At 48.3% G+C, this 19,325-nt stretch overlaps 1 protein-coding gene across 1 annotated transcript in view; it reads left to right on the top strand.

Annotated features, from left to right (window-relative positions):
• Positions 1 to 19,325, top strand: part of Ryr3 (ryanodine receptor 3) — a 269,526-nt gene that overhangs the window by 131,206 nt on the left and 118,995 nt on the right. Inside the window, 3 exon segments of the mRNA XM_042687574.1 lie at positions 767 to 967; positions 7,676 to 7,778; positions 8,875 to 9,012. Of these exon segments, the coding sequence (XP_042543508.1) occupies positions 767 to 967; positions 7,676 to 7,778; positions 8,875 to 9,012 (442 nt within the window).

Raw genomic sequence — 19,325 nt, 5'->3', positions numbered from 1 at the left:
ATAACATTTTTATGTACAAAATCAGCATGTTATTAAGATACGCAAATGTGCTACTCTGTAGTAGGGCCAGGCCCCCTTGACCAACTCATGAAGTCCTGCCTTTTGCAGAAGTGACATCTGGAACTTAGCACTGTGACTGCCAGTTGGGGTTTTAAGTAAACCCCAGTGTAGATACCAGACAGCAATGGATAGCACAGCTGGTGCAGTAACTGTCTTGCCCTGTGGAGGGCGCAGCATGGCTGATCACCAGCGATGAGGTCCCAGGCCGTGTCCCTGTGGCTCAGTGAGGAGAGCGCAGCTGGAGAGCAGCCTGACTTCAGAGTCCCGCTGGACCGCTATGATTGATCTCCCCCAACTTCTACCGTTGCTTAACCTGCTCTTACAGGGTGATAGGACATTATAATAGCTCCACTAGGACGCAGATGGTGACTAACACCGTGCAGGTGAATGACAGGAAAATATGGGGCAGGGAGCCGGCCTCTCCACGTCTGTCCTCTGGGACTGTCAGAAGGGAGGCAGTGTGCACAGGAACTTGTATTGAGCTTCCTTACGAATGCTGTCTTCAGTGAGCTCGTTTTCCTCTTGGTCCCCTGGTCCTAATACTTGAAACAGCTGGTCCCTGAATCCTGGTAGACTTGGATTCTAGTACGTGCTTCTCAGTTAATTGAGTGGTCTAAGGGCCAGTCGCTGTTGCCATCTGCCTGCTGCCATCTTTGTCGGACGCCCTGAAGCACGGTTCTGACAGAGTGTGTGCACTCTATTACAGTTGTGCAAGCTCCTCAGCTACCTCTGCGACTGTGAGCTCCAGCACCGAGTGGAAGCCATCGTGGCATTTGGTGACATCTACGTCTCCAAGCTGCAGGCAAATCAGAAGTTCCGCTACAACGAGCTCATGCAGGCACTCAACATGTCTGCGGCCCTCACCGCCCGGAAGACCAGGGAGTTCCGCTCGCCCCCTCAGGAGCAGGTGAGAGCCATTCCCACGCTCAAACCCACATGCGCGCGCGGCACCGAAGCCTTGGGGCCTCTCAGGCGGCCTCCGTGCCGGGGAGGATTCAGGTCCCGGCTCGGCCTGCCAGTGACACGCGAAGAATGGCTCCCCGCTATCCTGGGCGCCGTTTCCAAACGCTACATACGGCCAGGATTCCTTTACTAATGAGCTGAAAGCCAGGCTACTGTTGGAGCTCAGCCGTCGCCCCCGCTAAGATCTGCGCTCAGCCTTTCCAGAAGTGACTGCCTCTCTGGGCGATGCCCAGAGGGGTCCTGAGAGCTGAGGCGGTCTTGCGCATGCTCGACGGCAGTGGCTCACAGAGCCCCCATCCTCAAGCTGGAGGACAGCTCATTAAGTGAACTGTCTGGTATCCCATGTGCTGTCTTAGTTCTTTGCTGTCCCCACGTGGGCTTGGCCGTGCCGAGACAGATAGCTTCTTTGAGAAGATTAGGACCCCGGTGAGAAAATGATCAGGGTGGGGTGGGAGGGGGTAATATCTTGTAGAGTGGTGGCTGCCATTGATCCCCGCTACTCAGCCGCAGCCTCCTGTCCCAGCTCTTAAAGATTCAAAAGAAAAGAGAGATCTTAAAGTAGATATACAAAAGAGAGCGAGAGAAAGATCTTCTAAGTGGAGAAAAGGGTTTCTTCAGATCTTTAAATCTTAATATCTTTAATAAGCAGCCTAGATTGCAGTCACTATAACTAACACTATCTTATATTAATGGCACAACTACAATTCCAGTTATCTAATCTGTTGTCTAGAACATAGATGTTTTTATTGGCTTAAGAATGAGCCGCATGGGGCTGGGAAGGTGGCTCAGTGGTAGAGCGCTTGCCTTGCATGCCTGAGGCCCTGGGTTCCATTCCTCAGTACCCCATAAGCAAAAAGAAAAAAGCCAGAAGTGGTGCTGTGGCTCAAGCAGTAGAGCGCTCGCCTTGAGCTGAAGAGCTGAGGGACAGCGCCCAGGCCCAGAGTTCAGGCCCCACGACCAGACCCCCTCCCCAAAAAAAAGAAAGATTGAGCCACAAGACTTGGCTCTTAAAAGCTTCACTTGAATGATGCTAAATAAAAGGCAGAGTGTATCGCCCTTCTGATGGATGCAAACTGAGAAGGCTCTTGCGGTCCGTAAAGAACTGCTCTGGAAGGCTTTGCAGATTCAGAGGCTGCTTGTAGACTGGCAGTGCGTAGGGAGGTCCCTGTGTCCCTGGGCCAGGGCCATCCTGTCCTGTTTTTGTGGATAACACACGGATTACAGCAGTGGAGTTGGCTTCAGACCGCGGACCCTGATTGTGGGTGCCCGGATCTTCCTGTGTGGTTTCTGGCACAGGACCCCTTGTGCCTCAGTGTCTTTGGCTCGTGTGGGCAGGTCATCTGGGTGTGTCCTCCTACCCTGTAAGGTTCTTGTGAGGATCCAGGAGAAGGTTGTTTTAGCTCGCTCAGCATGATGCTGGTCCTCAGGTGAGTTTTCTGCAGTACTACTCCACCTGCCCTAAGTGTTGGACTTTGCATCTGCTGCATGCTTGGTTTTTTGACCTGTCAGCAGCTAGATGAGTGGACACACATCTTTCATGGCATCTCTTTGGGTCACCTCCCAGTAGTGTTCTCGTGGTCCTGGCTCCCGGGGGGTGGGAAGCTTCGAGGTCTACCCTTTTCCCTGTTCTGCCCTCGGGCCTTCTCTATACTTCCTTGCCAGTGTTCTAAACAGTCCTCTGAGAAGCGAGTGCACAAGTCTGTAACTCAGGCCTCACCCCAATGTTAATTACACCAGTGCTTCTTTATCCTTCCAGAACTTAATCCAGATGGGCTCCAACTCAGCAGGTCTAGGGGGAGGCTCAAAACTTCGTATTTTACACAGGCTTTCAGGGGATGCTAATGCTGCTGGCGTAGGGATAAAATGGAAGGAGCAGCTCTGTTCAGAAAGCTGCTGCATGCGGGGTACGTTTCAGGGCTCTCCTTATTCTTCACTGTGGTATTTTGAAAGTTTCAGGGCTCACAGTAACATATTTGATCCACTTGGTGTTGATATTAGTATAGGATAGAGATCATGATCTAATTGCAATTTTGTGTCTACGGTAATTCAGTTTCCCATGGTGAAATCCCTGTGGACTATTAAAATACACTTAGAAAATGATGACAGGTAAAAGGAGACGCTGGAGGTAGGCGGATTTGGTCAAAACACTTCATGAGCATGTGTGAACCAGTGAAGCTGGTGGAGACGGGGTAACTGACCAGAGACACCCCGCACCTGTGCATCGCTGGACATATCTGTACACGTGATTCACGTTAACGAAGAAGCCAGAAAATAAACATGAAGGAAGTCACTGTCTGCCGAGAGACCCAGCTGTCCACCTGCCATTCCCCCCAGAGAGCCCATACGATTCCCAGCATCGGGCAGCAGTGACTGTCACCAAAGGACCTGGCAGGTTTAGCTCAGCTTCAGAGGTTAGCAGCTCTGAGCAACTGGGCAAACAGCATGCATGGAATTAGAACCTTTGAAGAAAAAGTAGACGTTTACATCTCAGTATCCAGAGTCTTCCGAATGATGACAAAAATACTGAGGATTATAACTACGTGCAAAAGAAAGTCAAAACTGAGATGAGGTGCAGCCTTCTCTTGTAAAAGGCCTTTGGGAAAGTGCCCGGCTTGTAGCTGAAAATGCCGTTCCGTCGACCTCTCCATCTTTTTATTCCCTTGCCAGTACCAGGGTTGGAACTCAGGGCTTGTAGGTGCTAGGCAAGCACTCTACCACGTGAGCCACGTACCCAGGACTTTTCCAGGTAGAATTGGCCAACCATAGACTACGAGCATCGTGCCACCACCCTCGGTGTACCTGGGATTACTGCTACGCCACTTCTGCCCAGACTTCGCTTGCGTTTTGCTGCCATCTGGATGATCCAGCAGCGGGGAGCTCTTTCAGCACAGAAGTTAGGGTTTTTCTTTTTGTTTTGAAACAGGATCTGCGGATCTTATATTTATTTGATAAGGAACTTACTAGTGTATATTGTTGATATAATTACCATAGTTTAACATCCCAGAGAAACCACAAAGATGACTTTCTCAACTTGCTTAATGGATATTATTTTACTATAAGCAATGTCTCTGCCTACTTATAAAAGAAAATGCTTTGTAATAGAAGCTTTTAGAGTCTTCCACATAATCTTAAGTAAAGCTCATGGTTTAAAAACAGAAATCTTTAGCAGATGGACGACAAACCCGCTTCACTTGGTGCTGGGCTACGGCGGCTGAAGCAGTCATGTGCACAAGGTTTTCCTTGTTTGGCGGCCCCTCCAGAGGTTCCCTGACCCCAGGTTGTAGGCCTGCAGAACATGTTCCAAAGTTCAGGAACCTGGCTGGGACACAAGATAGCAGCTTAATTCCGTCTCCACAGCGTGGCTTTCCACGGTTAATAGAAGCGTCAGAGTGAATGAGGGTCTTGCTTTGTCTGCAGTCAGAACTGTGTGTGTCTTCTCTTCACCTTAGTGGTGGGGAGCTGTAGAAGCACTGGTCGGTGTCCACTGCTCTCCAGAGTCGTGGTTATGCAAGGGCCGTGGGATTTTTCACCTCAGCTAATGAAACACAATATCATGATTTCACAAATCCTTTCATAGTTTAGGTAGATTTCCATACTATTGTTTCTGTTTGTAATTCTGTATGTCTTTATTTAAAATACTAATCTGAGGCTAGGGGAATGACTTAGTTGTCATTCCCCAAAAGAATGATACATTGATTACAGAATGTAAAACCTACATGTCAAACACAAAAACAGACCCTGTGAACCAGATTTAAAGCTCCATAAAAATGATGGAGAAATCTGGAATTTACATTACAAAGAGTTAAAATCTAGAAGACTGCAAAACACTTGCCAAGTCATTTTTAAAAGGATAATTACCTGGTATGAAGAAAACGAAAGAAGAACATAAACAGAAGATCTACAAAATGTGAAATCAAATTGGGCTTTATGTTTGGAAAAACAAAGTTCAGCCTCAACAATTAAATGCAAATTAAAGCAACAGGGATATGACATTTTTCACCCATTAAATTGGAAAATGTTTAAATGTGTTGACTCTCATTACTGTAATGGAGATGGCAGAGTAATACACGTACTTGTATAAATTTGGTGCTGATGCTAATTGTAGTGAGTATTTGGAGAGCAATTTGGCAGTTCCTATGAAAAGCCACTTTAAAGTTCAAACCTGTTGCTCCTCCACTCATTTTGCTTCTCTGAGATCATCCTAGAAAAATGATGGGGTGTGTGAACAGGATTCATATCTGGGACCAGGCACAGTGTCTCACCTAGCTACTTGGAATGAAAGCTAGAGAATCATAAAAGAAAAAAGAAGTTTGTGAGACACCCCCCCCCATCTCAGCAGACAAGTCATACATAAGCTGAGTGCCAGTAGCTCAGACCTCAGAAGACTGAGGCTTGGAAGATTGAAGTTCAAAGCCAGTCCAGATAGAAAAGTTTGTGCGATACCAACTACAATTAACTAGCAAGATGTCAGACTAGAAGCCTGGGTCGGGTGGTAGTAGCATGCCACCTCCTGTGAGCAAGAAAGCTGAGAAAGATCTCAAGGCCCTGAGTTCAAGTTTGCATACTGACCCCCCAAAAAAAGAGCTAGATAGATATGGTGTCTCTGTCTTCCATCCCAGCTACTCAGAAGGTGTAGGTGGGTGGTCACAATGAGAGACTAGTGTAGACACAAAACACAAGACCTGATCCTGTTTTATCTGCATTAGTGAAAATAACTAGTAGAGAAAGGATTGAGGGCAAAACTCAAGTACCACGCTTGCCTAGTAAAGACAAAGCCCCAAGTTCTAATTCCACCACCAAAAAAGACAGAGAAAAGGAATTGCAAAGCTGCTTTGTTTATGTGGATGTAAGAAACACCCTAAATATAATTGCACACATTTTTGTCCATTTGAGGAATGAAATCAATGCATCCACTCAAAATAAGGTTAAAAGCAGGGTACCAGTGGCTTACATTTCTAAGCCTGGCTATTAGAGGCTAAGAACTGGAAGATGGCAGTTCAAAGCAGCCCAGGCAGAAAAATCTGAGAGACTCTATTTCCAATTAACCAGCAAAATGCTAGAGGCTGGACAAATGACTTAGTAATAGAGCACCAACTAAGCAAGCAAGACAAGTGAATAGCAGAGGCCCCAAGCTCAAGCCCTGTCTGTTAGTGGGAAAATAAAATGTTCAGGATAAATCAAATGGAAATTAAGGAAGTATGAGCCCAGCTTGTGTGGCGCGCAAGTCTGGAAGGTTCTGGATAGTCGCGTGGCCCTGTGTGGACGCAGAGTCTGGAGGGGATTGGATGACCACAGTAGTTACCTTTGTGTAGTAGGGTCACAGTAAACCTTCTTTAGATATTTTCTTCATTTTGTACATTTGACAAATTACTTTTAGAATCAGAGGGAAAAAAACCTGAAAGCTACTGTTATATACCAGCCACTTTTCCTCCCTCACTACAAAAAACTAAGCAAAATTTGTAAAGAAAATAGTAGCTATGAACAGTGATTGCAAAGGAGTAGGGTGGGGAAATAGTTCATTATTTAATGGGAACAGAGATCCAGGGAGGCGTAAGGAAAGATTTCCAGATGCACAGTAGAAATGATTGCATGAAATGACAATGTACTTCATGCCACTGAACTATACACTTGAGAAAGATTGTCCTTTGGTGTGTGTGCTGGTCCTGGACTTGAATTCAAGACCTGGTGCTGTCCCTGAGCTTTTGTGCTCAAGGCTAGCACTCTACCACTTTGAGCTACAACTCCATTTCTGGCTTTCTTTTTTTGTTTTTGTTTTTGGTGGGGTTTTTTTTTTGGGGGGGGGGTTGGTAGTTAATTGAAGATAAGAGTCTCACTTTCTTGCCTGGGCTGGAAACTCAGCTTTCTGAGTAGCTAAGGTGACAGACATGAGTTACCCGTGCCATCTGAGAATGATTGCCTTGTAAAATTGTATCACAAAGCCAGGTGCCAGTGGCTCACACCTGTCACCCTAGCTACTCAGGAGGCTGAGATCTGAGGGCAGGAAATCACCTTGAGACTTTTTTTTATTGTTGTGAAAATACCATACAGAGGGCTTACAATTCCATGGGCAAGATAATGAGTACATTTCTTATTTCTTATTGTCGCCTCCTCCTTTGTTTCCCCTTCCCATCCCTTCCCATTCCCCACCCCCCACACACACACTCTTATCTCTAATTAACTGCTCCAAAGTCAGAAGTGGCGCTGTGGCTCAAGTGGTAGAGCACTAGCTTTGAGCACAGAGAGGCTCAGGGACAGCACCAGGTCTTGAATTCAAGCCCAGGCCCTGAGTTCAAGCTCTGCAATGGACTAAAAAAAAAAATCACAATTTTAAAAGTCTCTTTCATGATAAAACGAATTTTTTTAGAAATCTATTTATTCTCAGGAAGCCCTAAATAAAGTAGGTCTATTTTTCTCTGTGTTAAACATATATTTTGCTTTAAGATAAAGAAGGAACCTATCAAATGTCTAAGAAGGATCTGAATTTCCTCACTGACATAGAGAACTAAAGAGTCATTTCTTTCTTTTTTTCATCCTTTATTTCTTCTAGAGGTAAACTAAGATTTTTATCTTTCTCACCCATAAGATTTTAAGCTCTTAAAAATGCACCATCCTCTTCTCAAAGCATTTGAGTTGCTTCTTTTCTACCGCACAGGTCAACATGCTTCTCAACTTCCAGCTGGGGGAGAATTGCCCCTGCCCAGAGGACATCCGTGAGGAGCTGTATGACTTCCACGGGGACCTGCTCCTGCACTGTGGTGAGCTGCGGGCTGGGCAGGGGCCGCGGGCGGGCAGGGGCCACGTCCACGGGGACCTGCTCCTGCACTGTGGTGAGCTGCGGGTGGGCACGGGCCATGAGCGGCCACGGGCCACGGGCGGCCACGGGCCATGGGCAAGGCCCTCCACACCAAAATCACACAGAAAGTGGGCCTGGTGGGATGTAGGTGACTGAGGATCCTTCTGCCTGGAAGAGGCCTTGTGAGGAGACGGAGCAAGAGCAGGGGTCTCCACAGAGAGAAGGGAAATGATTCTCATATTCACTCACTCCGCTTTCCTGCAGCGGGGGCTCTGCTCCCAGGATGGAGGATGCTCTGCTTTTCAGTATCCATGTACATGGGAGGGTTAGTAATATTTTCCTGTAAGGATTCTAAGCGAGCAATCCCACCTGAATACAATCTCACAGCATCGTGATGCTGGTACATGAGAGGGTAGAGTCGGATATGAAAAAAAGACAAACTTGAATGCTGTGGTGCTTCTTCTGCTGGGGTATATAGTACTCCAAAATCACTCTGTTAAGGTGCTGACATTGTGGATTTCTTCTAACCATTATCCGTGGCTCTGCTGTTTGGGGGTTGGTTTTTTTTTAAATGTCTGTTTGAGAAAAGAAAAGTATTTCTTTCTGAAGACTTGAGAGTCCTTTTCAAGTATGTTAGGAAAAGTTAAAGCCCTAAGGTAAATATGTCTGATACACAGGAAATTTCTATTTAAAAACCTTTCCTGCTGGGCACTGATGGCTCACACCTGTAATCCTAGCTACTCAGGAGGCTGAGATCTGAGGATCACAGTTCAAAACCAGCCCTGGCAGGAAAGTCTGTGAGACTCTTATCTCCAATGAACCACCAGAAAACTGGAAGTGGTGCTATGGCTCAAGTGGTAGAGCGCTTGCCTGGAGCTGAAAAGCTCAGGGACAGCGCCCAGGACCTGAGTTCAAACCCCACAACGGACAACAAAAAACACAAAACCGGCATCATACCATCTCCTTAGGAAGCTCCAGAAGGCGCATTCGTATGCTCGTTCTTCTGCTTGGGGTTTTGTGTGGTATCCGGGTCTTCTCTCTGTCCTGCGGCTTGCTAGGTGTTCCCTTGGAGGAGGAGGAGGAGGAGGAGGAGGACAGCTCCTGGCCAGGAAGACTGCGTGCCTTGGTGTACAAAATCAAAGGCCCGCCCAGGCCTGAGAAGATGAAGCGGGCAGAGGAGGAGGAGCGACACCCCGGTAAGCCGCGAGCCCCCGCACCTGCCCCTTCCAGCCTCAATGGAGGCACCTGGCTCTCTACCACACACCAGCCAGTGCGTGTCAGTGCACCAGAGCGGCACAGGAGCTGTGCGCGGCGTTATCCCCGCTGCTGCTGCTGCTGCTGGAGAGCTGCCCGCTTCCTCCAGCTGAAGGAGCTGGCCTTCAGGCTCCTGAACTCTGTGGTTTCAATGGCTTGGTGTCTGTCTACCTGGAAGTCCTGCATTTTCCCTCGTTGCCTTCTTTTACCTGTTGTCATTTTCTATCTCTTTTATTTGGGGTTTGTTAATACAGAAAACTGACCTGCTGAAGAAATAAAATGATAGTAAAAGGGGCTTATAAAACATGGGTGTTTGGGGTTTTGAATTCTCATACTGGTAGCTCAGCACTGTAGAGGACTGTTCCTTGCTAATTTTCAATACAGAGACCTTATTTCTATCTTTACCTTGTGGATAATGCCTACTATTTGATCCAAGTTGAAACAAGATCATATTTTTTCCTACAGGGAAGTTGGCTAAACTATTAGCATTTCAAGAGGAAGATTGTCTGACTGTTAAACATAATCGATCTTCTCCTTGCTAGACTTAGCAAATGTATCATTTATAGAAAGAAGGGATTTCCCAAGTTTAATACAGCTACTTCTTATCTTCTCCTGTGTTCCTAATCATCTTGGAACACAAAGTGCAAACTAGAGCAATAGATTGTCAACACATGATAAGTTCATCTGAAAACACCACTTTGGGGGCTCATACATCTTATTATCCATTGCACTGACCTTTTGTCTTTGTCAGACTGTCTCTGGAGGGAACGCATCCTCTCCATTTGTCAGTGGGAGTTTTAAAACACTGGGGCAATGCATGGCATTTCCTGGCCAATCCATCAGTTACCATGGAAAGGGGGCATCTAGGAGAATGGAGCCTTTGTTTGGGGAAGGAGGAGGGAGGAAATGGAAGGAGGGGAGGGGCTGTGGAAGAGGGGCTCTGAGCCAAGGAAAGTGGGCTGCCTCTAGAAAGTAGGAAGGTCAGGGACGGAGAGGATTCCCTCTGAGAGCTTCTGAGAAGACTCTATTCCGCCACTTCTTGACTCTTGTCCAGGCGTGGGTCAGACTTCTGGTTTACAGAACTATAAGAAAACTGCATTTTTTCAAGTTCCTAAATGCATGGTAACTTGTCATGATATCAGTAGAAAATTAATACAGACCGCAGCAACAAAAAGTGGATTCTCGGCGCAGGCAAGGTGATGGTTGGAAACGTAAGAAGGAGGCCGAGGTTAAGCAAATCCGGTGGATTCTGGAGCCCGGTCAGTTTCCTGTGCAGGCATGGAGACCGGGGCAGCGGAGATCAAGCCTTATGTACACCTAGTTCCGAACAGGTCGCACACAGATCTTCTGTGCGTGCTCCTCTCCTTTCCCTCGACGGCGCCGCCTGGCGGACAGAAGGCCATCAGTCCGAGCACCAGGTGAGAGGCGTGCCGGCTCTGGAATGACAGTCGCGGTCTCGGCTCTGAGTCTGGCTCCCGTCACTGGCGTGTAGCACGCACCTTGCAGTCTGTTCCGGAAACGCAGGGCCTGCCTTTTGGTGGACTCTGCTTAGAGTTCGATGGTACTCGGGAGACAGAAACCGTTGCTGTTGTTGAGGCTTGCCGTATGCCAGGCATTCTGCTAGACGCCTTCCATCCGCACAGCTAGCCGCCAGTACCGTCACCGCCAGGTCAGGGTGACTGAACTAGAGAAGCAAGATAATTGGGAAAGTTCATGCAGCAAGTCAGAAATGGGCTGAGATCTGAGCCATTTTCCTATCTGCCACCCGTAACCCTTCGGGGCTGCCTGTGTCCAGGGCAGGGGGTGGGCCGGAGAGGCAGCACGGATACAGTCTGAGTATCCACCATCCTGGTTAGATAAACACAGAAACCAGACCGAACGCCTCTGATGATTTCTCCAGGAGAGTAAACACTGAGGTCGTAGGGCCCCACGTCCGCTGTGATTCCACCTTCATTTTGAAAGTCTCTGTCCTAACACATGAGCAAAAGTCCTCTGCCTCTCTGTGTTCCCCATCATCATCATCAGTCATTAATCTCGATGTTTGGAGACGGTGATTATGAGGCTGGTTGACTGATTTCCGAAGCAACAGGCCAGTTATCTCACTGTGATGGAGGAGACCCCAGGGAGCCAGGGAGCCGGACGGGCAGCATCTGGCTGTGGACACGGGAGCAAAGTTTCTCTGGTGGCTGGGGGTGAGCGGGCGTCCAGCCGGCCTGGGAACCGGCCTGGGCTGAAGCACCTGCTTCTGCAGTCTGCCCTGACACATGGCCAGCAGGACTTGGGTCGTTTCCGGGAGCCCACAGGCTGCTGGAAACAGAAGACTTCATATCCTGGCCTCTGCTTCTATGCAGCTCACCCCGTGAGCCCCCCAACCACCTGTTCACAAGAACCCTGTTCACCAAGTTTCAGTGTTAGCCGGGCACCGGTGGCTCACGCCTGTCATCCTAGCTACTCTGAAGATCTCTGTTCAAAGCCAGCCTGGGCAGGAAAGTCTGTGAGACTCTTAGCTCCAATAAACCACTCAGAAAACCAGAAGTGGTGCTGTGGCTCAAGTGGTAGAGCACCAGCTTTGAGCTGAAGAGCTGAGGGACAGCGCCCAGGCCCAGAGTTCAAGGCCCATGACCAACATAAACAACAAGAAAAGATTAGTGTTTCTTTGCCCAAACAAAGAATTAGGCTATGAAGGGTCACCATCATTGATGAAATGCTGTCCCCTATTCTTGCATGATGGCTGTGAGGGTGACCTATTAGGTTGGCGCAGTCTGACAGCGTGTGAGGGTCGAATGCCAGGTCTAGCAGCCTGACAGCGCATGAGGGTCGAATGCCAGGTCCAGCAGCCTGACAGAGTCTGGCACGTTGGCTGCCAATGAGGAAGCGCGCAGTGTGGATGCCGGCCAGGAGTTTGAACCTTGGCTCTGTTCTACAGCGCGAGGAGCCTGTGTAGGAGTAAAGGAGTAGTCAGGTCCAGAAAGTGAATCCCAAGTGTGCTCTGCTCGGTGCCTGTGCGCCCCGGCTGGGGCTGCTTCCTGGCTGGGACACGCTCAGGAGCCTGCTCCCTCCCGTCCTGGGGAGCAGCTCCAGGGGTCTTTGGGCTTTTTTTCATTTCAGGCGCCTTTGACCTTCTAGTACCCCCTGAGGAGAGACAGTGGTCCCAATCGCAGAGCCAGACCCAGAGGGGGCGGGAAATAGAGAAATTAGCACGAGGATTCTCCCAGGTCTCGTTGGAGTCAATCTACTTAACTTTCTCCCTGACCTCCTTTGCTAATAAGTAGCAGCAATTTGGCGGGGAGATGCGTTTGGCCTCGGGCGCTCCGGGGCACTGGCCCCGAGGGTGTGAGGCCTTCCCCGTAGATCTTCCCAGCAGGGTCAGAGTGTGTCCCCGCATGGTGTGACCCCTGAGTCAAGAAGCCTCCAGCGGCCACCACAGCTGACCCCGGGGCCACCCAGGCCCTTGCTCGTCTCCGCGTGATTACTGGTGTGCGCTGATGCCGTGATCGGGCCGTTCACCCCTCGGTCAGGAGCCCTGAAGCCCCCAGCATTCGTGTCTCCCATGTCGGGTTTTGCTCTTCGGAAGAGCAAGCTGCGTAATGTTGAGAGGAGGCAGTAGAACGTGGAGGTAGCAGCGCGCTTGACACTGGTCCAGTAACACTAGTGAAGCCACGGGCTTCTTTGATGCATTAATACATTGGAGTTCAGGGTTCAGGTATATAACCTTGGACTATGAAGCTCAACTTGACTTTGTAGAAACTTACAGAAACAGACGCACTGCTGTAAGAACCTACGAGCAAAGTCCCTTCTTCCTCTCCTCCTGCTCTTGCTACTATGTCATGCTTATTTTAATTTTCATCAAGGGAAACTTTATAGGGTAATTTTATTTTATTGGTAAAGAAATTGGGGCTCTGGTGAGTGAGTAGCCTGACTAGCTGCGTGTCAAAAAATCAAAATAAAAGGAACTAAAGCTTTGTGGTTCTCAGGATTTTGTTTTTCTGAATCTCTTCCAGAATTTTATTAAGGAAGTGTCTAGACGGAATGCACCATATAAATTTAAAGCATTAATAGAGGCAACTACTTGTGGGTTTTATGTAGGCGAGCATCTCTGAAGTGATACAGTGGAAGAAATTAGATTCTGCAGCATTGTCCTGAATCCTAGCTCTGCCGATGCTAAAGGCGATGCTAAGAACTTCCTTAACCTCTGTGTGGTTCAGGTTCCCTGTAAATAAAGGGAGAATAATAGTAACTCCTAAGAACATACAAACTCCGTGAAACAGTGTTCAGCTTAGTGTTCCGGTACCTGGAAGTTCCACTTCTGAGATCACACGGAGCCTCGTAGATGCATTCCTATAGGTTTAGAGGTCGAACAGCATGGGATGGGCTCATCCGGCAGCTCTGCTTGCTTGTCCTCCCTCCCTCTCCCTCTCTCCCTCTCTGCCTCTCTCCCTCTCTCTCCCTCCCTCTCCCTCCCTCTCCCTCCCTCTCCCTCCCTCTTCCTCTTCCTCTCCCCCTCCCTCTCCCCTTCCCTCTTTCTCCTCTCCCTCCCCCACCTCTCACTTTCTCTCCCCCTCTCTCTACAGATGTTTTGTTCTACCTCTTGTTGTGGGGTGAAATCATCCCAGAAGCCACAGTTTGAAATATAGAGTATTGGAGTCTTTATTATACAGTTAGCAGGCTGCAGGCCGCCCGTTGTTACAAAGGCCTGCGGCACGCAAATACACAGGACACAGCTAGGAAACATGCTAACGAGGAAAGAAACAACACAAACAATACCAACAAGCCAGTTCAGCTCCAGTGGAGAGCTGAATTAGGACGCCATGATGACTGGAGACGAGCCAGGAGCCAGGACACAGGACACAATCGCGGAGACACACCTGGCGTGGTCTGCCACGCGGCTAGGCTGGTCCAGCTTGAATAGGTGCGCACAGGGGCAGATCCGCAGGAAATTCCCAGTCCAGTCACTGGACTGACAGATTCAGTAGCCTATCGGACGTGCCCGCCCTGCCTCCAGGGGTCTGGGCACGCCCATTACCTGGGAGGCAGGTGATGGGGGGGGCTCTTCCCCCAGCACGAAGACAAGATGCCAGACCCTCCCACCCACCACGTGGCCAGATGGCGCCGCAGGCCTGACAGCCTTACTTCACTCTAGCTTTGCTGCGTGTTGTAGTAGGATGGGAAGTTCTGGGTCTTACGACTGCGCCTTGCAATGCCTCAGGGGAAAGCAGGACAGTTTCTCCTGCTCTGTATGCCAAGCAAGAACCCTTTGACTGGAGAACTGGGTCACAGGACCCATGAACCAATGCCTGTGGCGACCTGGAAAACAGAAGGTGCTGGCTGATTGAAGTCAACACAGCCCACCTTGGAAATGGCGGCTTGTTCCTGAGGAACATGGGCCCTGGGTGAGGCGGGACTTGGCACGTAGTCAGGAGACTCTTAAGAAGGACAAGGGTGGATGGGTTCTGAGTGTGTTGTGAGTGTTACTCACTGTGCACTGTGCCTGTCTTCCGCAGCCTCTGTTCCGCTCAGTCCTGATGCTGAGATGCAGTAGAGATAGCTCTTAGCTCTTGATGTCCAGAGGAAGAGTTGCGGCTGTGTAAGGACCCGGAGGCTCTGTGTGTGATTCCTGCGTAGTGGTCCACAGCCAGTCCACAGTAGGTGCTTTCTCTGCTTAAGGTTGATTCTGGCTCGGTCTAAGCTCTGGGCCCGATGGAGACAGACCTCCAGCTATGTCAGCAGCCCGCTCAGAGTTTCCTTCTTTATTCCTAAGAGTCAGTGTCCTCACGCCGCACTTCTCCCAGTTGGAGTAGATGAATTTCCTAATTGCTGCTGCTGCAAACTGCCATACATTGTCTTATGAGTTCTGGAGGCCACAATCCAAAACGAGAGAGCCAGATGGCCTGCCTTCTGTGCCCTTCTAAGCCCATTTCTTGCCTTTTCCGACTTCTAGAAGACCCCTGCCATAATCTCACTCTGACCTCTGCCTCCGCCTTCACACAGCCTTCTTTGACTCCCACTGCCCTGTGACTCAGAGCCGTAATCTACAGCAGCCCTGTGACTCAGAGAACCATAATCTACAGCGGCCCTGTGACTCAGAGAGCCGTAATCTACAGCGGCCCTCCTTCCTGGTAGTGTTTGCAGCACTGCTGCAAGGTCATGTGCAATAAATACGTCCTAGAAATTGGGATATAGCACATATTTGAGGTCATTATTCAGCCTACGTAAGGGAAGAAAAAAGCAGAGGTCACTTAGAAATGCCACCTGTTCATGTGCTGTGAGCATTACACCATACTGCAGGCTGGCTTTTTAATCACCTAGAATTTTAAGTGTACATAATTTAGATGCACATAATTATCTATATTTTGGAACACGAGCACTATGGATTAAGTTTAGCCTAAGTACAGTGCAGTTTTGTCTACCCTCTGTTCTCAGTGTAAGTGGGAGACTGTTTCTTTCAGACTGACCCAGATTTAAGAGCTCTCACAGAAATGTAAAATATTACAGAGGTGGGATCTTTAAAAGCTATAAGGATTTGCTTTGTCAGGGCCGGCAGCTACCTTTGATAGGAAACACGAACTTCACTGGTTGAGGACCACTTGACTTGCAATCTAAATTTGGAGAAGAAAAGCAGCATCTTTCTAGAATCCTGCAACCGAAAAATGCAACTTGCATCCTGAGACTCAATAATCCTTCCTTGTGGCCAGTGCCCTGGGAACCCAGGTAAGTTAACTATGAGTTACGGTAACTGTGGTGGCAGCGGCAGACAGTTTTCCTAGAAGGGTCGCAGGCGGCAGGCTGGTTCTGAGACCAGAGGAGCAGGTTATAAAATGACTCTCAGGAGGACGTAAACCACTGAGCAAGAAGTTATGCATGGTCCTCCACACGGACGGACAGGAAGGCTGGCGATGACGGGAAGACACGAAGGCCCCCTTTGGGAATGCCGTTGGACTAGTCCAGACGGAGTGGGTGGCTCTCCTCCGAAGTACTGCTCAGGCATCAAGTCCTCCTGAACAATAGCACGCCTCAGAAACATTTCCGTTCATTTTAAACGTGGCTCGTAGATCATAGGTGCAATAGAACTGCCTCCATGTGACTATACCTAATTACAGTAATTGCAAAAATGGAGACAGCAACTTAATGCTAACCTCATAAATGAAGTCGTTTGTAGTTACCCAGGGAACCGTCTGCGCTCGACCAGCTTCCCTAGACATTCTGTTTGAGGATTTGCTTGATGTTTTTAAACCAGAAACCCCCTGAAACGAAGCAGCTGGTACACTGAGACAGCCCTCTTGAAGCTCAATTAGTGGGTGAGAATGCCAGAATTTCAAGGTTCAGCTGGAAAATCTTCAGTAAGCGAGGAAGACAGATTGGCCCCAACGGCAGACTGTAAACTTCGCCTCTTCTCTCCTGCTTCAGGAGTTGTTTCTTATGAATACTGGTGTGTTTTGTAGGGATTATGAGGGCATAATTTCTAAAGATAAACTTAGAAGAGCAACAGAAACATACCTGTTCTTTATGTATTGTCTCTCTTTGGTTATAAAAGAGGTTCAAGTGTATCCAGAGAATATTTGAAAATGCTACTAAAATCATCAGCGTTCTCCACTGATGTGAGGGGAAAAATACAAATACTCAAGAGCCACATGTGAGGGTCATCTCTTGAAGAAAGATTGTATTTGAAAAATACTCATATGACCTCACAGATGACTCAAGGTTCCCGTGCACCTAAAGTTCAGCTTTGTGGTCTCCACACCGTGGGGCTTGTTCTAGAAATACAGAAAACTGCAGGTAATCGAGCCCGTGGAAGAGGCCGTGTGCACTGACTCCCGGCCAAGCTCTGTCACTCACAGCCTGCTTTACAGGACTCATCGCACCAACGCCTCCTGAAAGGCCGGCTAATGTGAGGTCGGAGAATCAAGGTCTCCCCCTCTTCCTGGGCCCGCCCAACCTCGCTGGGCCATGGAGCAGGCCAAGAAGGCCCTCAGCCTTGCCCAACACCCGCCGGATCCTCTCTGCTCTAAAGCACACGATCTTAAGCCACATTCAGAGAAGAGGAAAGCAGAGTGTTTAGCGCCGTTGGACTAACAGGAAGCACTTAGATGCAAATGCATAATGGCCAGCGCCCTTGACAGCTGAGAGCCAGTTTTTCACAATAATAATTCTTTAGTTTTCACTGTATTTATTCTTCTTATACTCATTTTTAGTCACCTCCCATCTAGGAAAAAACTCGGAAACCTTTCTACGCTGAGCCTTTCTGTGCCTTGACTGGAATCCTGCAGCCTCAGGAGCGGGGCTCCCGTAGCCCCTGGGCTGGGGAGATGTGCTGGCCAGTCCTGGCCCCCGTCAGCCCCTACCCCACCCATGAGCACTTCTCAAAGCTTTTGGTCTTAAGAGCTTTTTGTACTTCTAGAAATCAGCTAGGCCCAACTGAAGTAGTGAAGAACTCTTGTGAAGGCTGTGTAATTGAAGGAAGCTATTTAGATTTAATTTTGGCTTTAAAATTTTAAATTGTTATCCTAAAAAGAGAGAGAGAGAGTGTTCAAGTTCAGGTTTATTTTTATTTTATCAGTGTTTACTGGGTTAAAATAAGACATTTAATGTCTGCCTATTAATTGATTTAATAATAATTTCTGAAACCTTATTGTCTGTTACATAAATAATAGCTGTCATAGAAAATTACTATTTGAAAAAACAGAACAGTGGCTTATTTTCAGTTTGGCTAAACGTCTTTGATATCTGAAAGGCAACTGGGTTCTTTTTTTGTGTGTGGGGTGGAGAGTTTGCCGGTCCTGGGGCTTGAACTCAGGGCCTGGGCACTGTCCCAAAGCACCTCTGTGCTCAAGGCTAGCGCTCCACCACTTTAGCCACAGTGCCACTTCTGACTTTTCTGCTTATGAATCCAGGGCTTCATGTACACTAGGCAAGCATTCTACCACTGAGCTACCTTCCCGGCCAGCTGGGTTCTTATATTTGGTTAAAACATAGCATAAAGTTAGCCTTACAGTGGTAAAACTGTTGAAAAGGGAGGAGCACTTTCATAGACCCTCCATGAAGTTGTGGACTTGCTTTTCTGATACTGTGTCAAAACTGAGTAAGTAGCAGTCTCAAAACGTAGTTGACATGTGGAGTCTGAAACCGCATTGAAGACGTTTTTGTACTTTATGACATGAAACAATCTATTGGGTTATATAGCATGTTGATTGACTTTTCCTGTGAAAATTTTTGTAACCCCCTGCATTGATCATTGAGAAATTATCAGCTCCTTGAGTACTGCAGAGCTCCAAATGTGACACATTTAGATTTTAAAGTCATATTTGTTAATATCAACAGTTCAATCAGAAAAGACACAAGTATTCAGAAGCTGTTACAGCTCACAGTGCAGATAAATGGTTTTGCCAAATTTTCAGTTTTCCCTTGAAAAACGCACATTTCATTATTGGCAACAAATGCTGCCATTGGAAGAGAAAGACTTACTTCTTTCATTTTGTAAGGAAATATCACTTGGTCGTGATACTTTCACTTGCTGTGGCTAGCCACGGAAATGGCGTTTGATGAAACATGGCTAATTTGGCGAATCTGTTCCCTGGAGAAGCCACTGATGTGTATGCGTATTTAACATTATGCCATGCCGGAATCAATGCGAAGCCAGGAGCTTCCTTGATAAAAATCAGCATTTTTCTGGCGCACCTAGGACATACTTAGGCAAATAACACCTAAGAATTACTAACAGATATGTTTGACCTTGCATGGTGCCTGAACCCCCAGGTTAAAGGGGAATAGCGGCGGTCACCCTTATTTAAGCCCCTGGTGTTGGCTGGCGGACAAGGGACGCCCACTCCACGTGAATCCCCGCCGGGGCCTGGCAGGGCCGGGGCAGGACATGGCTCTTTTGTGATGCTCTGACCACGGCACTGCGTTGCAGCTGCTCTGCTACAGCTAACGGAGGTAATACAATCCGAGGACTCTTGGCGGCATTGCTTCTAGTTTAAGCTTCCCGTTCCAGCTGGAGATGAAGTGCGGTGGTCCTGCTCTTGCCTATCAAACACAACCGCAGCGTCTCCGCTCCATCCTCAATCCCTCAGAACCTCAGAGTTCACTGACTTGGCTCAGGCTTGCTAGTGGATCTGAGCGTCTGGCACATGTCAGACTCCAAAATAGGCCCTGCTTTCCAGGATTCTTCAGCGTGCTCCCTCTCTGCCCACCCCCGGCCTGCTGACCTTGGCTTAGTGTCTCCTTGCTCCCTGAACATTGGCCTCACAGTCTGGATCTC

The sequence above is a fragment of the Dipodomys spectabilis genome, unplaced genomic scaffold (genome assembly GCF_019054845.1).
Source record: "Dipodomys spectabilis isolate Male_0828 unplaced genomic scaffold, ASM1905484v1 ptg000108l, whole genome shotgun sequence".
Lineage (NCBI taxonomy): Eukaryota > Metazoa > Chordata > Mammalia > Rodentia > Heteromyidae > Dipodomys > Dipodomys spectabilis.
Note: the sequence above shows the minus strand (reverse complement) of the source record. Positions and strands in the feature narration are given on the sequence as shown.